This window comes from Condylura cristata, unplaced genomic scaffold, assembly GCF_000260355.1.
Source record: "Condylura cristata isolate star-nosed mole 26May11 unplaced genomic scaffold, ConCri1.0 scaffold00007, whole genome shotgun sequence".
Classification (NCBI taxonomy): domain Eukaryota; kingdom Metazoa; phylum Chordata; class Mammalia; order Eulipotyphla; family Talpidae; genus Condylura; species Condylura cristata.
The window spans coordinates 4,892,870-4,905,551 of NW_004567108.1; the positions used below are offsets into that span (position 1 = coordinate 4,892,870).

The 12,682-nt window shown below is 62.9% G+C and overlaps 1 protein-coding gene across 1 annotated transcript in view; it reads left to right on the forward strand.

Moving 5' to 3' along the window:
* The window catches only part of LOC101632936 (triple functional domain protein), a 49,612-nt gene extending 37,183 nt beyond the window's left edge, over positions 1 to 12,429 (forward strand). The window contains exons 16-24 of the mRNA XM_012721747.1: positions 3,551 to 3,798; positions 5,492 to 5,630; positions 6,301 to 6,328; positions 6,500 to 6,662; positions 6,777 to 6,898; positions 7,937 to 8,015; positions 9,819 to 10,019; positions 10,656 to 10,794; positions 11,227 to 12,429. Coding sequence (XP_012577201.1) covers positions 3,551 to 3,798; positions 5,492 to 5,630; positions 6,301 to 6,328; positions 6,500 to 6,662; positions 6,777 to 6,898; positions 7,937 to 8,015; positions 9,819 to 10,019; positions 10,656 to 10,794; positions 11,227 to 11,769 — 1,662 coding nt within the window. The 3' untranslated portion in view covers positions 11,770 to 12,429. The remainder of the gene's footprint in view (positions 1 to 3,550; positions 3,799 to 5,491; positions 5,631 to 6,300; positions 6,329 to 6,499; positions 6,663 to 6,776; positions 6,899 to 7,936; positions 8,016 to 9,818; positions 10,020 to 10,655; positions 10,795 to 11,226) is intronic.
* Positions 12,430 to 12,682: the final 253 nt, after the last annotated feature.

The window sequence follows — 12,682 nt, forward strand, 5'->3', positions numbered from 1 at the left end:
GGACGGCCCCGCCCGGCGCCGAGACTCGACCGCCGCTAACCCCTCCTCCGCCGCGGACGGCGGCTCTGGCTCTCGTCTCTACTAACTCGCTCCCGCTTTCTGTGTCTCTTAATTCGGAACGCTGACCATTAACCTCTGAATGCCGCGCCTTACGTCTGCGCACCTCTCCGGCCAGCAACCTGTTGGACTCGCCCTCCCGACCCCCGCCTCGCACCCCCACGACGTGTTTTTTTTAGGGCGGGGGCGGTGTCCTTCCTGTCGCCTCCTGTCTCCACTGACATCCTATTCTTTAAGCTGCTTTTTTTTTCCCCCTCATCGCTTGGGTGTGTGCTCTTTTATGCCTTAAATTATCTTTGCAGCATTTTTGACTCATCTGAAAAAAACAATCCCTCAAGAAAACTTCCAACAGCAACTCAGAGCAAACTAAGCTGACAGCGGGGGGCAGGAATCTACCCAGTGGAAACACTTGCTCCCCCCAGAGTTTCACTGTGGATGAGAGACTGCTTTAGGGCCTCTGGAGATGGGGCTGCTGCTGGCGGCTGGGACCGCGGGATGGAGCGCGGCTGCTTCTGTCCAGCAGGGGGCGCGCTGCGGGCCGCAGCGCCCCGGGCACCCCCACGCTCACCCCAGCTCCTGTTCCCACGTGGTGGGCTCAGGCGGCAGGGTTGCTGGGGCGGGCGACCCCCCCCCCCTTTTTTGGCTTCACTGTCCTACCCAACTGTTTCCTAAACCAGAAGGCTTCACCCACAGCACTTCCCTGAAGGCATGCGTGAGAGGGTAGAACTGTGCTAATGAGTGTATGCTTGATTGCTTTATAAATTTTTAAATACATTTCCCTAAAAGGGTCTGTGTCTCTCTTTATAAAACAAATCTGGCTTCTGCATGTCTCTCTCTCCTCTGAACTTCTGTTAATGCCTGGCGTGGGTTGACTTGACCTCATCCCTTCCTCCTGTGTTTTGTCCTCTATCCTGTGTTCAGCTCCCTCTTTGTCTAACTGAGGAAGAAGTTCAGAAATGGGTCGTGGTGTGTTGAATGACCGTGAGTCTTATTCTCGAAACTAAGCGGCGGGCGCAGGCACCCTCTGCAGAGGCCGCCGCCAGTGGCCTCGTCGCGGGCCTGGCCGCGCCCTGGGCTAGCGTGGCCTCCCGTGACGTGTGAAGTGCTGGGTTTGCAGGTGAGGTCAGAGGAAAGGCGCCCTGAGAGGCTGCGGGTGTCGGCACCAGTCAGACACCCCCGGGCGGCCCTGCCGGGGCCAGGACGTGGGCCAGGGAGCTGCTCCGAGCTCGTCCTGGCCTGGCCGCGTGGCCCTTAGGCCCCGAGGCCGCGGGCCCTGCTTCAGAGCGCGCGCCCCGTGGCTCCAGCCCGGGTCCTCGGGCATCCAGGTGAGGGCTCCTGCCCCTGAGACGAGGCTCAGCCGTGGCGTGTTCTGGCAAGGTTAGGTGAAGAAGTGGCCTCTTATTCTGCCTCTCACTTTTTACATGGTAGACGACCTGGAAAGGGAAATTGCTAATGTTTAGAGGAGTCCAAAGGCCCCCTAGGAGAGGCCGGCCGAGAGCGCCACGGGCCTCTGCTGGGGATTTGAAGACCCTCCGGGACTGACTCCTACACGCTGCAGCTCGAAGGAGCCGCTGCCCTGCCTCCTTCGCCCCCGCCACCCCCAGGCCCTCCCATCCACCGCGGGTCAGCTCTCGCCTGCTTCCGTGGAGCTCTCTGGCCACCGCCGAGCAGCCATGCCGAACCCACAGTCCCAGTTCTTCCGCCTTCAGTGGGCCCCCTCTAGAAAGTTCTGCAGACGGAGGAGCTGTGTGGATGCGGATTTACCTCCCACACCACCCCCGGGCAGCACTACAGATGCAGCCTGGCCTTTCCCCGGGGAGGAGGGCCCGATCCCGCCAGCCTCACGCTCTAGGGGCAGAGACCGGGCCTCCAGCAAGGCGACTGTGAGCATCAGACGAGAGACTTTTCTGCCTGGCACGTAGGAAGTGTTCAGAAACCACGAACAGCCATTGCCACGTGGCAGGATTCTCAAAATAAAAGACAAAGCCTGGTGTGTGTGTGTGACCAAGAGCAGCTGTGCCGGAGAAGTTGTATCTGTTGACATCTTCTAGCTTTGTGGTCTCCGGACTCTCGGCTGCCGCTAGATAAGTCGGGAGACTGCAGGATGACGTTGTATCAGTGAGCACGCACAGGCCAAAGTTTGAGGCGGTGACGGGGGCAGGGGGCCCAAGGCCGGCCCCTCAGTCAGCCAGCTCCTGTGGTTTGAATTGGCACATCCACGGGAGTCTCGCCTCACCGCCCGGCACGCTGGCGCCGTGGCCTGCTGGGCCCTGCCTCCCAGAGGACAGCAGGAAGGGCCCGTCTCAGCCTGCGGCCTGGCTCAGGACAGTGGTCAGCGGCCCTCTCTGGCGTGCCCACGGCAGCTCAGTAGGCCGGGGACGACAGGCGTGGCAGGGCCGTGTGAGTCACGCCTGCCCGGTGCCGGGCGCCCAGCGGAGGCTGGCCTCTTCAGAGCCCTGGGGATCCCTGACCGCCCCACAGCGTCGCGGGTGGCCACCCCCGAGCGCCAGCCGCCGGGAGCAGGCACCAGCGCCTTGCCTTCCCCACGTGCCGCTGCCGGTCGAGGGGTGGGGACAGGCATAGGTCAGGGTCGGCGGCCGTCTCCACGTCCGCTCCCCGCCCCGGAGCAAGGGGTCACTCCATACTCGGCGGCTTGGGACAGGCGGCTTGTTAGCGACCTCTCCGCTTGTGGGCCCGGGAGCGTGGCCGTAGGAACCCGTGTTTCCTTTTGCACGCTGTCTCACGGGCCGAGCTCCTGGGTGCCTGCAGAGTGCCCGCTTGTCAGGCACAGTCCCGGGCCCCAGAGACACGGTGGTCTTCGGGCAGCTATGTGGGGCTAAGAGGAGCCAGGCTCTGCCCCCTGAGCGCGTGTTCCTGAAACTTGAGTCCAGAGCCAGGGGCGCCACAGCCGCACGCGGGGATGCCCGAGGAAACAGCCGCCCTCCGGGACAGCCCCAGGCAGGCGCGTAAGCGGCCGCCCCCCGAGGGACGCAGAGAGGGCAGAGGCAGTGGCCCCGAGAGCAGCCAAAGTAGCTACTACTTCCCTGGCGGGTGCCGGCTCCGTCCTTTCAGTCAGCGGAGAGGAGGGCTGTGGAGCCCTTTGGCAAATCCAGTTACTCCACCGCCCGATCTCCCGTGCGCCGAAGAGATGCTCCGGGCGGCTTTTCCATCTCACCCTACTTTTCAAAAGAAGCGCGACTTTCGCCACAGCAGAGCTAGAACTCAGCGTGGTGCCAGTGCCAGGACCGAGGTGCAGGGACCAGAGACGACCCAGCCTGCGGAGTGCCAGGGTCACCCCCAAGGATGCTTTTGAGAGCACGTCTCGGTGGCTTTCTAGACAAACCCAGCTTTCTGGTCATTGGCAGGGAGGCACCCCGGTAGCCACAGAGAGCGGGGAGCAGTGCCCAGCCTGTCGGCGCCCGCCGGGCCCGGGCAGGGCCTCCGAGGCAGATCTCACCCAGTGCCTCTTGCCTTTTCCTGTTTCCCTCTGCAGAGTGAAAGCAGCAGCAGTAGCAACATCTCCACCATGCTGGTGACACACGATTACACGGCAGTGAAGGAGGATGAGATTAACGTCTGCCAAGGAGAGGTCGTTCAAGTTCTGGCCAGCAATCAGCAGAACATGTTTCTGGTGTTCCGCGCCGCCACTGAGCAGTGTCCCGCCGCCGAGGGCTGGATCCCGGGCTTCGTCCTGGGCCACACCAGCACAGTCATCATCGAGAACCCCGACGGGACTCTCAAGTGAGTGCCCGGCCACGGCCGGGGCGGGGGCCGAGGCCCTGGGAGCCAGGGGCCACCCCAGGGGCCGCGCTGGTGTCTGTCGGTGCGGGCTCACCTCTGAGCCCACCATGGAACCCACAGCAAAGACGGGGTTCCGGCGGTCAGCCGTGTTCTCGTGGGTTCTTTTAATATGCTGCGTGCACCGACACAGCTTTTTCAAGCTACTGGAAGAACACGTCAGTAGTTTAGTCCCCGGAGGGCTTGATGGGAGGTGACCCCTCATCCTTTCTCGGTTCCCCTCATCCTTGGTAGGGTCTGCTCTGCATCCTTCAGCGAAGATGCTGTTCTGTCAGCCACCGGTAAAGATCTGTGTGTTGCCGTCACCCTCACGCTTTGTATCTTCTAGAAGACTGATTCCGTTAGGACACTTGAAACCCACGTGGCTGCATTTAACATTATTTTTTAAAAGCTGAACTCAGGCGCTGGTTTCAAACTCTTCCAGGAAGCTCTCTGACTGTGGTCGGCTTCTGGAGCTCAGGAATGGTGACCCAAAGCCTGTCAAGTCTTCAGCCCAAAAATCCAAGTGCAGAGGCGGCCAGTGCCTGTGCCCTGGCCTGGTTCACAGCCGGGCGGATCAGCCCACAGCTCCCTGGGGGGGGGCGCTCAGCCTGGCCCTTGCACCCCGCGGGAACGCTGGATTCGGATTTGAGCTGCAGAGAAATGTCTTCCACCACAGTCCCTGTCCTCTTCTTTATGTGCAAACTTTTTACTCTAGTACTTTCTTCAAGAATCCCATTTAATACTTTATTTCCTCAAGAAAATCTTCTTGAGCTCGGTATTAGTGTCAGAGAAAAGAGTCAATGGGTGGTGTGTGTTGTGTGCACATACAGAGGTGTCTCATGGGTCATGCCGTCGGGGAGACGGACAAGTTCCGATCCGCAGGTCAGTTGCTAGGCTGGTCCCAGAGGACCCTGGTGCAGTGGCGTAGGAAGTATTCTGGTGGAGCATTCGCCATGGCTCAGGAAGGCCAATCTTTGGGGTCTCCTCAGCTCTTCACCTGATTAGTTGAGGCCCACCACACAGTAGGGAGGGCAGTCTGCTTTCCCTGTCAATTAAAATATTAATCACACCCAGAAACACCCAGAATAAGGCTTGACCACCTATCTGCAGACCCAAATGACTCAGCTGATAAGGAAAATTTAGCCGCTGTGGGCACTTTACATTCTCACCCTTAAAGTCTGATTAAAGGAACTGGTGTTTTTATGTCCTGGTCATTGTGAATCGCAGGGAAGGATCTTCACACGACACAGTTGTCCCTGAAGAATCCATAGCACCCTACACAACATGAATAGTCCGCTTTATCAGCGCCCTCAGGCGGCGGTGCTGAAAACCGGGAAGGAGAGGAAAAGCACAGTGGACTGAACCCCCAGTTTCACCTTCTGATACTCACACGCAGTCTGCAGGTTACCCCCAGCATTTCAGGAGAGCGAGGCCATTCACACACCCTTGTTACACCATATTTATCATTGTTCTGTCAGTAGTTAGCACTACTCCCTTATTCTGCTAATTTATAAATTAAACTATCGTGGGAATGTGTGGGGGGGGCATGGTATTTGGGGCACAGAGGCTCAGTCCTAATTGAGGCTTCAGACCTCGGAGGCCCTGGCACCCACCTCCCTGCCACTGAAGGGGTCTAACTGTATCGTCCCCCCAGGAAGTCAACATCTTGGCACACAGCACTCCGTTTAAGGAAAAAATCTGAGAAAAAAGATAAGGACGGCAAACGGGAAGGCAAGTTAGAGAACGGTTACCGGAAGTCTCGGGAAGGACTCAGCAACAAGGTATCTGTGAAGGTGCGTGCCCGGGTCTCCCCCAGCGGGTCGTGGCGGCCCGGGCGCTTGGGCCGGGCAAAGGCCAGCAGAGACTGCCAGCCGGGCGGGCACACACACCAGTGACCCGCCCAGGACACGCTGTCAAGTCCCCGGGAGAGGCAGAGCCCAGGTCCTCCGAAGCAGAGACCGTGCGAGGCAGCTGCGGCCTAGCCCCGTCCCACCCCTCCTCGGGCCACGGTCGGGCGCTGGCTGCAGAAGCCAGGCGCGTGGGCTCTAGCAAGCTCCCTGGGGGCTCCGCCCATCAGCTTTATTCCTCTCTCATCTCTGCATGAAATCTGGGGGGTGTGCCTGGTATGAAAGGAAACATCCCCCATGGGAACCTGAAGGCCCTGGGTCAGGCCACCGGCCCTGTGCACGAGGGAGGGGAGCGTCCGGGGCTCAGCTGGACTCAGCCGAAGGACGAGAAACCCAACGGCTGGTGTTCGTGCAGCTTTTGAGCCTGTGGGTAGAAGGCAGCGGCTCACCAAGTCAGCCCGACCCGCAGCCCGCGCGCCTCACAGGCCTGTGCTGCCAGGGCCCGCGGAGGCCAGGAGCCCTCTGCTCCTGTTCCGGGAGGCCGGAGCCCCGGGGTGGACTCAGGCCGGCTGAGCCCCTCCCGCGTGGCCAACGCCCTGTGCTCTTTCCCTTTCAGCTTCTCAATCCCAGCTACATTTATGACGGTGAGTGTGAGGCTCCTTCCAGTCACGCAGGCTACAGGTCTGGGGGCGCAGGCCAGAGCACTCAGGCGTGACCCCGAAACGGGCCTTCTGTGGGGCTCGTCTGTGTGCTCGGGGAGCGGTGGGCAGGGGAGGGGAGCGGGTAGCCATACTCACCCCCGCTCTCGCATGCAGTTCCCCCAGATTTCGTCATTCCCTTGAGCGAGGTCACGTGTGAGGCAGGGGAGACCGTCGTCCTCAGATGCCGTGTTTGCGGCCGCCCCAAGGCCTCCATCACCTGGAAGGGCCCCGAGCACAGCACCCTGAGCAACGACGGCCACTACAGCATCTCCTACAGGTGAGGCCCGCCGCCGCCGCGGGCCTTCTGGCCCCGAGACCCCGGGGGGCACGCGCAGGGCCGCAGGGCGAGGTGGTGGCGCGCTGGGCCCCTGACCCCTGTCTCCCGCGGCAGTGACTTAGGAGAGGCCGCCCTGAAGATCGTCGGCGTGACCACAGAGGACGACGGCATCTACACCTGCATCGCCGTCAACGACATGGGCTCGGCCTCCTCGGCGGCCAGTCTGAGGGTTCTAGGTGAGCTGCCCCGAGCCGAGGCGCGTGTCCCCAGCACTTGGCGTGCCGTGAGCCCCCCCAGGGCCTCCCGTGGGAGCGCAGGTGCCGGCCCCAGTCTGGGCAGAGGACCTGCGCGCAGGCCTGGCCCTGACCCCTGGCCACAGGCCGCCTTTGCCTCCAGCTTGAACAAGGTGCTCTCCCTGCTCCCAGGACTCGAACCCGGCCTCACAGCCGCCTGCCTTAGCATAAGCCAGTTATGCAGCGTGGCCAGGAGACAGTCTAACCCCAGTGGGTCCACGCAAATCTGTAAAACACATCAAAGGCAGGAGGGAGGCCGAGCCCTGCCCGCCCCGGGCCCGCCCCGGTGGCCGCCCTGTCTGCCCCTTCCGTGAGCGAGTCCGCCGGGGGACCCTCGCCTGTCCCTCTGGTGTGAGGCCCTGCGCTCTCGCCTCTGCGAAAGCCCAGCCAGAGAGGCAGACCCCACCTCCCAGGCCTGTTGGGGCCCCCTGCAGGTGCCCTGGCCGCAGGGGGCGTGGGGGGCAGGCTGCACCTATGACTCCCACGCGCCGCGTGTGCAGTGCGGGCTGCTGAGACGCCACGAGTCTGCATCGCCCCGGGGAAGCAGCTTCCAGAGCAGGCGTGAGAATCTGAGCTGTGTAGACGAACAGAACGGTCGGAGAGCTTCCACTGCAGACGGAAGTCGAAGGGGGCACATGGGAGTCTGGGGTCATGGTTTATCTTGCATTAGAGGATAAACCGTCGCCTATGTGCTAATGCATAAAAGGCATCACCGAAACCGCACTGGGGGTTTTATCCTTTTTTTGTCTAATAACTCGCCAAAGTAAGAGACAGACAACCACCCTAACTGCTTCGCGCAGTGGGAGGGTCACGGGGCAGGAAGCGTGTGCTTATTCCTGCCCGTAAATCCACCTTTCTCCAAACTGAGTCCCCTCAGCAGCCCCTCCCCGCCACGGCCCGTGCTTGGGGGCTCGGGAGCCTGGTGGCCGTAGGGGGCCGGCGCCCCCTCACCAGCTCAGGGACCACACTGCTCTGTCGCAGGTCCAGGGAGTGATGGCATCATGGTGACCTGGAAAGACAACTTTGACTCCTTCTACATCGAGGTGGCCGAGCTCGGCAGGTACGACCCAAACCCCAGAGCGCTTTGCAACAGCCGAGCGTGCACGGGGCGGACAACAGGGAGGCAGTGAATGGCTGCGTGCTCGGCCGGTCACCTGCGCCCAAGTGGAGTGTGGCCACCGTTTCCTCTGAGCTCCAAGAGAGAATGAAGCCCCAGGCCTGGCCCTTGTGGGCGAGCCCCAGATTCACGCTTCTGCACCTCTGTGAGTGGGCCCTGTGGGTCCCGCCCTTGGGAGGATGCAGGAGGCATCCTCAGGCCATTTCTTGTCAGGCTTTATTCTCTCATGGAGCTCTCGTAGGAGAGCAGAAAAAGGGGGCAGTTGGCCCCAGGTCTCACAGGGCCTAGGGTTTGGGGTGTCAGGGTCTCTGCGCAAAGTAAGGCAGGGCTGTTTCCACCGGAGGGGCAGGGCCGTCCTGGGCACCCAGGCCGCTCGCCTCTTGCCCACCACCCAGTCCACACCCTACCTCCCCTGAGGCCCAGAGCACGCGGCTCAACTTGTCCCTGTTAGGCTTTTCAAGAAGCTCGCCTCTCAGAAGGCCCTGGGCGTCTGGGGGAGCAGCTGTCTGCCCACCAGCGGGTGTGTCTGCCGACACGTCCAGCAGCGTGCACGTGACCACCCGCACAGCTGACAGGGCAGCAGGGATCTGTCACGTTGCACTTTTTGGTGGGTCTTGCGTGGGCCCGGTCAGTTGGCCCCTCCCCCTGCCCACGCCGCGTGTCTGCAGCCTCGCTGGCCAGAGGAGCCTGCCCAGAACCTTCATCCTCTTCACGTGGTGCTAGAAACATTCGGGGGCAAAGGCAGACCCTGCAGGGCCGTGTGAGGTCCAGCCTCGAGCGTCGGCGCTGCACACTGTGGGCCAAGCAGCCCCCGTCTCCCAGATTTAAGGGAGGAGAAACCGAGGCAGCCACCCGTGGCCACCTTTAACCTGCCACCGTCTGCCCTGGCCACGGCCGACGCTGGTCTTGGCCCCACTAGGATGGCCAAGCTCAGCCGAGGGCAAGGCCCGCTAAGGCCTGTCAGTGCGGCTCACGGGGACTCAGCCCGGAGTAACTCCCTCCTACCTGGGTTCTTCTGAGGCTGGGCAGACGGAAAAGTCAACACCAGACAGACTGTGGAGAGCCCAAAGTGTAACCCCAAGTATGGGGGGGGTCACGTGGCTGTGGAGCCCCAGAAGGCCGGAACAGCACAGGACATGCCTCAGGCGGCTAGGACAGAAGGGGGCGACCTGACGTGCCAGGCCAGAAGGGGGCGCTCTCACCCCACGCTGGAGTAGCGTCGCGGGCGGGGCAGGGGATGAGCCTGCAGCCGGGAGAGCAGTGCTTTCCTCTGGGTCACCAAAGGGTGCAGCTTCTCCAAGTAGGGAAAGAGCCGGAGCGGGCGGCTGGCCTCCCCGTGGCTGGGCGCCCCGGCAGGGCCTCGAGTGCTCACACCAGGGGTCGAGGGGCCTGCGCTGGGCACCTCAAGAGAAGCCCGTGACCCTCCTAGGGAGACAGACACATGGGGCGCAGCTCCAGAGTGGGGGAGCCAGAATAAGTGACCAGCTCCCCCGCTGTGCAGGCACAGGACAGCAGCGTGACGGCAGCAGACGCATTAAGCACAGCTGTCTTTCCTCCTGAGCTCTTCCGCTGGCCAGGAGTTTCCACGGGGCAGAGCTGGACGCTGTCTGGGGGGCCCAGGGCGCCCCGGCTGCAGCCAACGTCGGGGAACGGGGGGGCTGAAGGCCGCCCTCAAGGAGGAGGGGAGACGGCAGCCTCTGTCCGCGGACACCTCGGTCTCTGACAATGGCCTCGACTGACTCCCAGGGGCAGATTCTCTGTCGTGAAGAAATGTGACCAGAAGGGAACCAAGCGGGCCGTGGCCACCAAGTTCGTGAACAAGAAGCTGATGAAGCGCGACCAGGTCACCCGCGAGCTCGGCACCCTGCAGGGCCTCCAGCACCCCCTGCTCGTCGGCCTCCTGGACACCTTCGAGACCCCCACCAGCTACGTCCTGGTTTTGGAGATGTGCGTACGCCCTGCCTGCCCCCCACCACCCAGCGTCTCGCTCTTGTCCCAGCGGGGGCCCTGGGCGCCCAGGAACCGGGGCACAGCTGCTGCTCACCCTACTTCACAGGATCGGGGGCCTGCAGGGCCTCCCTCACTGCTTCAGAATTCCGGGGTCATTTCCTGGGTCTGACCTCACCGTGCTTCTCACGGCTCTTGCCCCCATGACAGTGGGGTGCCCCCCCCCCGTGGCCAGCAAGGAGCCGACGGTCCCACGATGTTGTCGTTTGCACAGAGCGCAGCAGAGACCGTGCTCAGAGCCCCCCTTGCATTTCCGGCCTTCCCTTGCACGCTGTGTGACCCTGGGCGAGTCCCATGCCTCCTCTGTGCCTCTGTGGCCTCACCTGTAAAATGGAGCCACAAAAGCGCTCTTCTCAGGGCCGCCCCAGGGTGCAGTCAGCCCACCGAAAGCACCTCGTCGCTGGGCCCCCGCCGCGCCGCGCTTGTGCTGCTGAACGTGCGTCGTCGATAGTCCTGGCGCTGGCCGGGCCCCCCGGATGCAGTCCCGGTCCGAACGGCGCGGGGTCCGGCCGGGAGGGTTTGCTGTGTGGCATGCCCCAGAGGTCCCTGACCCCAGCACGCGATGTCCCCCTGCAGGGCTGACCAGGGGCGTCTCCTGGACTGTGTGGTGCGCTGGGGAAACCTCACCGAAGGGAAGATCAGGGCTTATCTGGGGGAGGTTCTGGAAGCCGTCCGCTACCTTCACAACTGCAGGATAGCACACCTGGACCTAAAGGTGAGGGCCGGCGGGGAGGGGTGTGGGCGCCGGCCGGCCGTGCTCCCCGCCCAGACCAGGGCCCCAGGGCTCAGGGGACGAGCAGAATGACTGGCTTCTACCCTCTGCTTTTAAACGTTTGCTCTCGGTCATCTAAAGAACCAGTAAAATTCCAGGTGAGCGTCTGAGAGCCTCAGACGTGATGTGAGAGCTTCAGGAGGCTCCCGGGAGCCAGGCTGGCTGGGGCTGCCTGGGGCGGGGGGGTTCTGGGGGGGGACTCGGGAAGGAGGGGGCATCGCCAGCAGTGAACCCCGCTTCCTAGAGCAGCCTGATGCGGCCCCCGCCCCCCTGAGCTGCCGCCGGGAGCCTCCCCCCGTTCCGGCAGCTCCGGACGTCCCGCCTTCGAGAGCCTGCGGCAGGGCGGCGGGGTGACGCTCCCCTTCTCTTTTCCAGCCCGAAAACATCCTGGTGGACCAGAGCTCAGCCAAGCCCACCATCAAGCTGGCCGACTTCGGAGATGCCGTCCAACTCAACACCACCTACTACATCCACCCGTTGCTGGGGAACCCTGAGTTCGCAGCCCCCGAAATCATCCTGGGGAACCCGGTCTCCCTGACCTCAGACACATGGAGTGTGGGAGTGCTCACCTACGTCCTTCTGAGCGGCGTGTCCCCGTTCCTGGACGACAGCGTGGAGGAGACTTGCCTCAACATCTGCCGCCTAGACTTCAGCTTCCCCGACGACTACTTCCGCGGAGTGAGCCAGAAGGCCAAGGACTTCGTGTGCGGCCTCCTGCGAGAGGACCCTGCCCAGCGGCCCTCGGCCGCGCGGGCGCTCCAGGAGCAGTGGCTGCAGGCGGGCCACGGCCGAGGCGCGGACGTCCTGGACACGTCCAGACTGACCTCGTTCATTGAGCGGCGCAAACACCAGAACGACGTTCGACCCATCCGGAGCGTGAAAAACTTCTTACAGAGCAGGCTCGTGCCCCGGGCCTGACCTTTCCTGCAGCTTTCTCATTCTCTTTCACCTGCCACGCAGCGGCGCGCGCCCTCGGAGAGACGCCACCGGCCTGCCGAGGCCCCGCTGTGCTTCGTGTGGAACCGCACCCCAGGGCGCCGGCCGGGCCAGGGTGCCGGTGGAGGACTTCCCTGGCGGCCGCGCGCCCGCGGCCGCGGCACAGGCTTCTATTCAGGTTTCTGCAAAAAAATAAAATAAAATAAAGTAAATACTAGCTAGGACATAAGAAGAAACTTTTTTAAATGAACACAAGTAGAATTTTGCAAATTCAGCGTTTTCCAGGATTTCTTCGAGGAGACGAAATGCCTGTGTTCAACCACTGGTGTTAACGAGCCACACAGGGCGCCGTCTCCGCGGCCCGTCCGGCGCTGGGCGTCCGCCGGGCACACGCCCAGCCAGGCCCCCGCGAGGCCGTGCGGCTGCATCCAACCTCAGGCTCGCATCAGCACAGAAGGGACCGTTGGCTCTGATGAGATGGAGGCCTTACCTGTACATAGGACTGGTCCTGCCTTCGGTCTCTGGCGCCCCCACCACCTCCCTCCAGCTCCCCGCGCCCCCCCCCCCAGGGCTCGCCGAGGGCGTGGGGGGCCGAGGGTTGTGTCCTGATATCCGGGACAGCAGGTGGGTCCTGCCCCTGTCCCGTGGCTCGCCCCACCTCCCAGGCTCGGGCTCCCCGCGGCCCTGGCCCCAGGCCTGCTCTCTCGCGGCTTTATTCTGCTGTGTGGCTGCGGCGGTCCCGGCGAGCGTGGGGGCTGGGGCGTGGCACTGAGGACCGGTCATGCCAGTGTGTCCGGGCTCCCCGGCCACAGCTGTGTCTTCTCTGGACAAACGCCTGCGCCGTCCTGCGACACTTTAACCAGGCGGCTTGCTGTTGACTGGCCTGCTTTGTGCC